This window comes from Trichechus manatus, unplaced genomic scaffold (genome assembly GCF_000243295.1).
Source record: "Trichechus manatus latirostris isolate Lorelei unplaced genomic scaffold, TriManLat1.0 scaffold00018, whole genome shotgun sequence".
NCBI lineage: Eukaryota > Metazoa > Chordata > Mammalia > Sirenia > Trichechidae > Trichechus > Trichechus manatus.
Genome location: NW_004443954.1, coordinates 13,338,428 through 13,349,862, shown reverse-complemented (window position 1 = coordinate 13,349,862; position 11,435 = coordinate 13,338,428). Strand labels below are relative to the sequence as shown.

The 11,435-nt window shown below is 38.6% G+C and overlaps 1 protein-coding gene across 1 annotated transcript in view; it reads right to left on the bottom strand.

Annotated features, from left to right (window-relative positions):
• Positions 1 to 11,435, bottom strand: part of LOC101359614 (25-hydroxycholesterol 7-alpha-hydroxylase) — a 55,885-nt gene that overhangs the window by 43,843 nt on the left and 607 nt on the right. Inside the window, exon 2 of the mRNA XM_004372603.1 lies at positions 10,083 to 10,200. Within this exon, the coding sequence (XP_004372660.1) occupies positions 10,083 to 10,200 (118 nt within the window). The remainder of the gene's footprint in view (positions 1 to 10,082; positions 10,201 to 11,435) is intronic.

Genomic DNA, 11,435 nt, shown 5'->3' with positions numbered 1-11,435 from the left:
AAGAACTGCCAAACTATTTTCCACAGCAGCTGTACCATTTTACAATCCCACCAGCAATGCACGAGGGTAGAACAGTATTCTGCAAACACTCTCTAGTTCCCTCACTCTTCCTTGGCTCCAATGGGGACAGAGAGGATACCTGAAAATGTTACCCTAATACTTGGTAGTTGAGAGAGGGCGTGTTGTCAAGATATTGGGGAGAGAAAGCCTCATTGCAGGGCTGTAGATGGGAGATTCCAAAGCTACTGAGGAGTGGGTGGAGGGCGTGGCTAAGTCTTGGCTCATTTGCAGCCTTAGTAAGAGTCAAGGTGGGGGAAAGGAAGCAGCGAACCACCAGCTATCTTTTCCCGGAAACTAGATGGAAGTTGCAACCAAGTGGGGATGTTCTGGTTTTGGATGCAAGGGTAGGACCATGCCCAAAAACCCAGCTGAGGAGGCACCAGGGAAGCCACAGAGGACCAACATGAGCATCTGCACAACAGGACTCACCATTCACAGGAAGAAAGAGGAAGAGAGACTCCTAAAATTTACTTAACATTTACACAAAAGACTAAGAGGCTGAAGTACTTTTCAATGGAAAGAGTCAATGTTTTCTGCCATCAGCGAAATAAGGGGCTCATGAGAAATATGAGTTCAGTTACAGAGAAATAACGTTACATTTTTGCACATCTGAGTCATACGGTGAAATTTTAAATCCAGTATACTAGCTAGGTAGTGTTTCTTCACCTGTAAATGGGAGTAATATCAACCCTAGAGGCTTACCGTGAAGACTGAGATAGAGTATTTGAAGGTACCTGGTACACAAAGTGGGATTAGTTTTCCCTGCTATGTGTGTGTTGTATGCAGTTACATGTAAGTGGTTAGATATCAAGTACACTTAAATATCAAGTACACTTTCTGCCTGAACTGGTCATTTCTCAACCCTCCCTGCTCGTCTCTACCTTTCACGGAGTTGCTCAAGTCTGAAGGACCTCTCCATCCCTTTGAATCACGGGCTAAATGAAATTGCCAAGTGCCCAGACACACGTGTACTTGATAATTTCAGATGAGCATGGAAAAAGACTGACCTTCTCAGGGAGACAGCCCTCTTTGTTTAAAAGCACAGTTCCGCTGGGTGTGTTTGTTTATTAAGATGGGGTCCTCTAGGCATGACCTCGTCTAAGAGATAGTGAAGAAGATTTTGAGGGTTTCGGCAGAAAAGCACAAGTGAAAAGAAGAAAGGAAGTGGAAGGATGGTGGACAAAATAGTGAGGCAGGATGGTGGTCAGCTGGGACTCTCTCAGAGGACAGTGATAGGACCAATGGGGTCCTAGGGCCAGAAATGACCAATCTTCTAGTCTGATAAGTTGTTTGCTCTCCTGGAAGACACATAGCCTTTTTGTCTCAAAATGTTCAGTAAAACGTTGCTACACACACAATCTTATGTCAGTGGTAGTTGAAAAAGTAGAGGAATTAGGGCAGGTGTCTACCTGAGGGACACCCCATAAGGGGTGGAGAGAATGGGGCAAGGACAGTAGGTGCAGGGACAAAACACAGAGGATAGACTGAGAATTTAACAGAATGTGGACCAGAGAACACTGGCTCCTCATTCCATTTCATAAAGAATCCTGTGGTCATGAGAAAGGACTCTGGACCTCCCACCACATGTGAGATGGAGGTTTCAGACACATTTATATAAAGCATTTGTTTAAGTAAAAGTATTTAAATGTCAAATCATTTGGAGAACTTGAATCATCCAAAGAGCTTCTACCTTAGATTAACCCTTTGAATTCTGAAGCCCCAATTTGGTAACTTGAAAATCATAGGTTTTCAATAATTGTTTATTGTTTGAGAAAGAAAATAAAAATCTGATGTATTTACAATCTCAGTGTTTTAAAAAAACTGTTTTCACCATTTTAATTGATCACTATTAACCAATTAGCAACCACTTAAGAAAAACTAAGGGAGGAAATAAACTAATAGAAAATATCAATTTTTCCATCTAATCATGATCACAGAAACAATCAAATTTAGCAGAATGATCATATAAAAATGGTAGCTCTATATGTGTGATTAAAAGGTGTTTAGGACTGCATTTGTGTGTGGCTAGAGGGAGATGCTCTCCAGTGCATGAGGCAGCAATACTAATTCATCATCTAATCATAATTTATCTGAGCAAAGAGAATTCTTTGCCCAAGGAGGGAACAAGGGGCAGTAATGGTTCAGTGGGAGGATTCTCATCTTCCGTGTGAGAGATCCAGGTTTTATTTCTGCCCAGTGCACCTCATGCACAGCCACCACTTGCCTGTAAGTGGACGCTAGCATGTTGCTATGATGCTGAACAGCTTTCAGCAGAGCTTCCAGACTAAGACAGACTAGGACGAAAGGCCGGGAATCTACTTCCAAAAAATCAGCCAATGAAAACCCTATGGATCACAATGTCCAATGCCATTGTACATGGGGTCTCCATAAGTGGGGGGCCAACCTGAATGCAGCAAACAACAACAACAAAGAAGGGCACACAAGGCTCAATAATGTTCACGGCCATTGTTTCCAGGTGGTGAGATTATGGGCGTTTGGTCATTAGCATTTTCTAAGTTGTGTACGACATGAACATACTGCTTTTGATGAGTACTGCTCAATTATTTTGTAGAATGTCCCTCAAGGTGGGTTTGTCTGTCCTCATGGTGAGATTGAGGTTACACATTTTTGGCAAGAATCCCATGGAAGTGATATGCCATTTTTAGTGCTTTGCTGTTTTCGTAATAAAGAAATGATGTTTGACATGAGACTAAATGGGCAGCTCCTGTCCAGAGGTGAGATGAGAAGGCAAAAAGGGACAGAAGCTGGTTGAATGGACACGGGAAATCCAGGGTGGAAAGGAGGAGTGTGCTGTCACTTTATAGGGAGGGCAACTAGGGTCACATTAACTGTGTGTGTATAAGAAACTAACTTGAACTGTAAACTTTCACTTAAAGGACAACTAAAAAAAAAAGAAATGATTTTTGAGTGTTAAAAATGAAAGCCATGTACAGAAGGCACTGTCTTCTAAAAAAGTAATTGAGAGCCAAAAAATACCCTCTACCAATGACTACCGGTGAATCCAAGGCTGACTCTAAAAATAAGCTCCACCTTCCCAAGGCGGGTAAGTGGAGGAACAGCCTGAGCTGCCCCTAAGGAGAAGAAGCAGCCACTCCGAAAATGAAGGGCAGACACTGAAGTCAGACACTGTCACCGTACAGAGTATGGACACACAGCATTGTCCGGGGATACACCATTACTTCTACCAGGGTCCAGGCAGCATGCTAATCAGGGAGGAGAGTCAGGAGGGGTGCTCTTCACAGCTGGGGGTGCAGCTGTCGGACATGTGACAACTGAGGCCCTGAATGTCTCTTCAAGCTTCCACTGGGAGGAAGAAACACACTGTCTCTGCTCCCTTACAAAACTTGTGCAGCTCATGTGCACAGTGAGTGAATAGGTTAATTTTTCCCCTTGCATGTGATAAATTATATACTCTTTAGGACTCTTGTTTCATATGGTGAACATAATAATCTGCTTAATATCTGTTTACTGCAAGAATCAGACATACTGTAATCCTTTTTCAAAATGAACATTAATCCAACTCTGCCTAAAAAAAAACTATACAATTCATTACCATAAGTAATCTCTATTGTACTCTGAGCTTAACCTTTTTTCCCCCAGTCCTATAATCATGCAAATCCACTGGTGGTGTATGATTGGCATCTGGTGTTCGCACAACCTCTGCCTCACAAAGAGTAAAGGAAAAATCCCTGGATAAAAATGTCACTTTCCAGGCCATCAATGATTCTACTCTCTGCTCTTTGGGAACTTCTGTACCACTCTAGAAAGGGCTGTTAACTTTGTAGGTCATAAATTAGCCCTACACTCTTGAAATGTTTTGGCTCTATCAGGATGGCAATTGACCTAAAACTTGATTTAATTTCCTGGCAGCAAAGATATTCACTGTTCAAGCAGTTTTGATCAAAGCATTAAATGTAATGGCAATGTAAAAGCAGGCAGTGCTGAATGGTCACAAATTCTTCCATTATTGGCATGGAATGAGAACAAAACCACTATGAACATAACTGATACGTCTTCACACCCTAGAGCATAATTCTTCCAGCCATATTCCAGTTGAATCTTCAGCTGTCATTTCATCTACATGATTGTGTGGTCTGAACAAAGCTTTGTCTGGAGAATGTGTCTTGTAAACTGGATTCCATTAGCAGATTTATACTAATGCCTTGATCAAGTGAGTGATTTGTAAATGCTTCTTTGGCTAAGAAGCCAAACCACATCAGTGCAGGATTTCACTCCAGTAATTCTATGACTGAGCCTTTTTTTAGCTGGCAGGGATGCCCAGATTTGCACCGTGGAAATTGTGTCAAAGCATACTTTTTAAAAACTATCATTTTTGACTTGATTCAATCTCAAGCAGACCCCACAAACAACGAATGACCACCCCATTGAAGTACAAAGTTCAGTCCCACATCCTTTCTCACGAGCAGGGCTGCAATAGCCTCCTTGATTAGTCTTGCCACTCTGCACGGCTCAGACCCCAGCCTCTGCCAACTACCAGCTTGGTTACTTTGGCCAATTTAACTTCTCTGTGCCTCGGATTCCTCATCTGTAAAATGGATATACTAGTGTAAAAAACAGCTGTTGTCAAGTTGATTCTGACTCACGGCAATCCCGGGAGCGCTGAGTAGAAGTGCTCCATAGGGTTTTCATAGCTGTTTCCTTTTGGAAACAGATTGCCAGTCTTTTGTCCTGGGGCACCTCTGGGTGGGTTTGGACCACCAACCTTTTGGTTAGTAGCCGTGCACTTAACTGTGTGTGCCAGCCAGGGACTCCTATATACTAGTGTACTTTCCTCCTATAAGAATTTAATAAGTTAAATGCATGTGAAGAACTTACGGCAATGACTTGTACATACTATTCAAAACGGTAGCTGCTATTACTGTTGTTATGATCATTATTATCTCCATCCTGCTACCTGGGATCGTCTAAAATACAAATTTAATCATGTCTCTCTCCTGACCCCTCCTTCCTAAATTTTTTTTTTTTTCTGAAAAGACTACTAATTTTTAAGATTTTTTGTTTCATTCACTTGTATACTTCTTTATTTGCCTAATTTACAGTTAAGTTGGGGGCTGCCCATATGTGATTTGTGAGATTGGGGATTTGGGGGATTGGGCACCAGAATCATTGGCCTACTTGGAAAGAAACTACATTTTTTCAGGCTTTGTATTTTCTGAGCGAGCACACTCAAGGAAGAAAGGTGGCTCAGAAGAGCGCTGGATTTAGGAGAAAGTCAGCCAAGAATGATTAAACGGCCTAGACAATTCTAAAAGAGGGAAATCGATTCATAAATGAAAGTCAGTTCAACTCCTAAATTAAAATAGAAAACCATGCAACTGAATTTGTAATTTCTGAGATGATCAGTTGCTAATTTATTTCACAGATAAGATTTGATTGGGCTCCATGGAAGCGCTATCAATTCCATTAACTCATCATTTCTTCCATTTGATTAAATCATTTGATTTTGAAATGTTTAATAAAAAATTAGAACTCACTGTTTTGCTGAAACTAAATTATAATGGAAGACAAGCCCAGAAAGCCTTGGTAATGACAATACAGAAATAAATGCTAACAATGTACAAATGCATAGTCAAGTTATCAAATGAAATTTCATCAACCCAAGCCAATGAAGACACAAAGTTCCAAATTCTGCAGGCCAACACTAAAATAATCAAACATAGCTTATCAGAACCGTAGGAGAGGCAATTCAAGGGTACACTCTGAAGTTTGCTGAGGTGGGAAGCTAGTGACAAGCCTGAGAACCATATGCTATACCTGCTTTATAATGTGATAATTCATAACCATATCTTAATATTGGATAAACTATTAACATAGCAAAATCTAGTAGTATCTTTACATTCTGTAGCACAGCACGTGGCACCAAGAAGGGCAATGTTTTGTTCTTGTCATGAGCTAGAGGACCTTATAAAAGGGAAAATATCATTCTTTTCCAAAGGTTGGTTTTCAACTTTGGCTGATGATTTAAAGTCATTGATCATTAAAGAATTGTATGGCTATTTCAGGAAACCTGTCATCACCCATATTGGAACATGGAATAGAGAAGACACCGTGTCATACTTATAATACAGAAATCTAGGGCTTGCAAATTCCAAAATTCAATGAAAGGTAATCTTACATATTTTAAACATCACAATTCTTGCAGTGTTCTTTGCTCATGCTACTCCAACTTACTTGCACCCTCCCACCTGTTTTGTGACATCAATTTTTAGCGTTTGTATCAGCATCATTGTTTAGATAGTGTTCAATTGCTTTGTTTTTTGGTTGCCTTGTTATCTATGTATCCATCACTAATTCTCTTCAATCTCTTTCAGTACTCACTAAAATCTCTCTCAATATGGTCAGACATATGGTCCTGTAATTTACATATATAGCTTCTCTCCTATTTTTCATCATGTTTTCTTTTGCTTCACTTACTGGGAGACTTTCTTGATTTTATCTTTTTCACAGAATATATTATTTCCAAACTTAGATTTTTTTAAAATTTTATTGTGCTTTGGGTGAAAGTTTACAGGGAAAATTAGTTTCTCGTTAAAAAATTTATACACAAATTGTTTTGTGACATTGGTTGCAATCCCCGAATAGTGTCAGCACTCTCCCCCTTTCCCTTTTTACCCCGGGTTCTCCCTTGTCCATTCATCAGGTTTTCCTGTCCCTTCCTGTCTTCTCAGCTTTGCTTTTGGGCAGGTTTCATATACTTGATTAAAATAAGAAGCACATCCCTCACCTGTGTTACTGTTTGTTTTATAGGCCTGTCTAATCTTTGCTTGGTGGCTGTGAGTTGGAATTGATTTGAGAGCAACGGGTTTGTTTTTTTTTGGTTAGTCTTTGGCTGAAAGGTAGACTTTGGGAGTGGCTTCAGTTCTGAGTAAGCAGGGTGTCTGGGGTAATCTTAGATTTTTAATTTACAAGAAGTCTTTTATGCTCTCTGATTATATTATATAAAAGTTACATTCTGTTCTTGTTTTATGTATGGAATTTCTTCTCTTATCTAAGACGAATAAACATAGCTCTTTGTAGATACATATATATTTTTCTGCTCCCTGAATTGTCTGTTATAATTTTTTCTTTTTGTTATAATTTCTTTCTCTCATGATAGTCTTTCCTCAAATGTCTGGTGATCCTTAGCTTCCTTTTACATTTAAAAATGAGGACTATGTGTGTTATTGGGACTGGTGAACTTCCCTGTATGGTGGTTGGAAGGGGATCTAATCATTTTGATCAGCTGCTCCTCTTTGCTAGTTAGATGGATGAAGCTGTACCCTTTTATGAGTTTAATTTTAATTTTGCTTTGGGGACTTTGTGAATAGAACAGTCTATAAATATATGTAAATACATCTCTTACAAAGAGTTAACATAAACTGATTTTGAATTTTACTTTTTATCATTTTTTTTAGCGACTGTTGCTGAAGCTATTTGGAGTAATGTTGTAGACAAAAACCTTTACTGTCCATTTCTATTTATGGAGGTGAGAATAGATAGAAGATGTTATCATCTTCTATGAAAAGCTGGTGTTAGAAGTCAGGCAAGAGGAAGAGATGATAAGCTCTGTAGTTATTCAAGTTGTCAGTTACAGTTCCATGGCTGAGTAAGGGGTTTTATTATTTCACTCTGTTGTTCCTGAAATTACCCCTGTACTCCAGCAAGTGATATTAACTTGTTTCAGGCGCTTGGAGCATTAGGGAGAACTGGCAGAGAGAACTTAGAGTAAAGAAATCTGCTTTTTCATTTGGGGAGGGGTGTATGTGTGTGCGTGCACACTAGCACGCGTACGTGTATTTTAGATTGAGACATGGACGGTAGTAATTCATTAACTCTTTCCACAGATGGCCGCTCAGAAGAGAGATGTCTTAACTCCTAGTAGAACAGAAAGCGTTACAGGCAAGGACTCCAGTGTCTCTCACCTTATTGTTCCTCAGGTACATCCTCTTCCCTCCTCAGAAATATCTAAATTTTACAAAACTCTTACAAATCTAAAAGGTATTTTGTCTCCCCTATAAATAGTCCATAAACTAGGAAAGCAGGAGCCACCCTTAGATTTATAAATGACCATTATACCGTTTTTAGAACTTCCAAGTAAGCCCTCAAAATGCTTATTTGATGATTACTAATGAATATTTAAAATATATTTTTTTCCAGAATGAAAAATTCCATCTTATTATTTTCACAGGAATTAATTTCAAAGCATGAGTATGAAAGAAGTAAGCAATCTATATTAAAATATACAGATGTCTCTGTCAGGGAAAATCCTCTAAAATATAGAGGCAAATATATAAAGAAGCCTTACAGCTCTATGAAGAGAAACAACCAGAGATGAAAAATAGGCAAAAAATTTGAATAAACACTTCACCAGAGAAGATATATGAATGGCCAGTAAGTACACGAAAAGATGCTCAATGTCATTAGTCATTAGGAAAATGCAAGTTAATATAAAAATTGAGATACTACTATACACCCACTAGAATAGGGGAACTAGAACATTCATACACTGCGGATGGGAACATAAAATGGTACAGCCATTTTGGAAAACAGTTAGCAGTTTCCTACAATGTTAAACATACACTATCCATACAACCCAGCAATTCCACTCCTAGGTATCTATCCAAGAGAAATGAAAATATGTTCACAGAAAGACTTGCATGGGAATGTTCATAGGCGTATTAGCCATAATAGTCAAAACCTGAAAGTAATTCAAATGTCCATCAGTTGCTGAATGTATTAACAAAAATGTGGTGTATATCTATATAGCGGAATATTTTCGGTAATAAAAAGGAACACACCACCGATATATGCAACAATACGGATAGACATCAAAGACATTACGCGAAGAGAAAGAAGCTAGACACATTCCATTTATATGAAATTTCAAGAAAAGATAAAACTACAGAAGCAGAAAGCAGAACAGTAATCTGCTGACTGAATTCAAACAGGAATGAGGAAACTGTTTGGGGTAATAGAATTCTTCTAAAACTGGATTGTGGTAATGGTTGCACAACTGTATCAATTGGCTAAAACTCTTGGTTGAATTTCACGGTATGTAAATTTCACCTCAATAAAACTGCTGAAAAAATTAAGAGATATCTTCTATGGTTAATTTCATATTTAAATTATCAGACAAGCCTCTAAATGAAAAATATCATTCCAAAAAATTATATTTAAACTTCTATTAGTGAGTCAAGAAAAAGCAAGGATCACTCAACAGAACTTAAACATTTGGTTAGATATCACTGGCAATTTTGGAACCATTTCTTTGTATGAAAGGATACTTTTTTTTTTTTTTTTGCCAAAGCAATGTGTGTTAAGTGCAGAAAACATGGAAGGCAGAAAAGCAAAGAGAGATTAAAACAAAACTATTCATAATTCCACCACCCAGAGAGGATTTGCGTTAACATTTTAGTATATAGTCTTTCAGTCTTTCATATAGACATAGACATATGCAAATGCTTTTGATTTTGTACTGAATATTTATTTCTCTCATTGGTCTATATATTTTTAATAACTTAGTTCTTAATGTATGCTGTCTTCCATACATGGAGGCACCTGATTCTACTTACCCAGTGACCAGTAGTTGATTTTTAGTCCAATTACTCTTTTTCATCTCATATCCCATCGTCTCCACACACCCTGGCCACAGCCTCATCAAGTAGCTCATTGTTTTAATTACATTATTGTTCCCATGCTTTTTTGCTCCTCGGTGCCTTTTAGCAAAGAAACATTCTTATTTTCACACTTTTTAAAACAGGAATCTCTTATGATTTTGCTAAAAAACTGACATGCAATTTTGCAAAATTCCATAAGTAAAACAAGTTCCTGAAATGGGAAGAGATTTGTGAGACTTATCTAATCCATTCTGTGTTTTACAAACAAAGAAACAGATTCAGAGAAGTCAAAGAAGGTGCCAATGTTACACAGCTGCAAAGCAGCAATAAGATCAGGGGCCAGGACTCCTGACTCCCAAGCCCATGATTTGTTTTTCTCCGTACCACACCATCCAAAGAAAGACAGGCACGTGTCATGGATAAGGGAATCCTGACTTTCTGAAATCAGTTTTTTCTCTTTTCTGATTGTTTTCCACTTGCAGTGAGCCCAGACATGATAATCCTATAAAGAATATAAACAGAAGATGTTATCTCCCATAGGGCAACTTCTGTTTGTGGCTAAATGAGCCAAGATGAAGAAACACTTCAAATAAAAGACTCAGCTGGAATAACACAGCAAAGAGGCTGCTTAGCTTGCAAGAGAGTCTGGCGCAAAGCCACTGTGATTCATAAACTATAATGTAATAAAGTCGTATGAACAAAACCCTAATTTTCACATTCAACACTGGTTACCTGAATGAGCCATCTGAGAGCTAATTTTTGGAAACAACATTAATTCTAGGGAAGCAAAATGAGCCACTTGATATCAGCCAGAGTGTAGTAGTTACAGGGTTTTCAAATCCTGGAACCCATAGATACTTTTTCTCCATGTCCACTTTCCATGAAGTGTCCCTAGAAACTCCTTAAATTGAATCTTACTCTAATTTGTCTTTTTTCTTAAATCACCTCTGGTTGATGAACGTGTAATACAGGACCAAAGATTAGGCATCTGAAGCAAAAGAAGAGAAAGATGAGGACATCTGATTCTCAGAAAGTTTGAAAGCTCTTAATAACACCAACTCTGCGAGTTTCATTATTTGTAGCCAAGCGACGAAGAGACTAAAGAATTTTTGGCACTGAAAGTTCTTAAAGAATAGATCCTGCAATATTTACCCAAAAAGACTCGGGCAAACGAATTTGTACTAAAATCTCGGTAAAGTCCCGCAAATGAGAGCTAAAGTTAACTTCTTATTATTAAACTTAAGTTTTTAAGGAAACACTGTATGAACTTTGATTGTAGTATAGCTCAAAATAGTCTCTCTTCCTCCCTGTGAAAGCATTATTCATTGATGACTCATTGGAGCCAAGCTTAGCCATGTGAGCTTCTTTGGCCAATGAACTGTGAGCATTGACACATGCCACTTCCAAGCAGAACTTTATGAGCCATTGAAGGAATTCAGTGTATTCTCTTCCTATAGCTCCACTCTTTAAAACCTGGGGGACAGTGGCTCCACCCTTTGAAACGTAGGAGGGAGTGGCCTTGCCCCCCTTGCTCTTTTTTTTTTTTATTGTACTTTAGGTGAAAGTTTCCAAGCAAATTAGATTCCCATTGGATAGTTTGTACATAAAGTGTTTCATGGCCTTGGCTTCATTCCCCATCATGTGTCAGCACTCTCCCCATTCCCGCCCTGGTTTCCCTGTTTCCTTTCATCCTGATTTTCTACCCCTTTCTGCCTTCTCATGTTTGCTCCTGGGCAA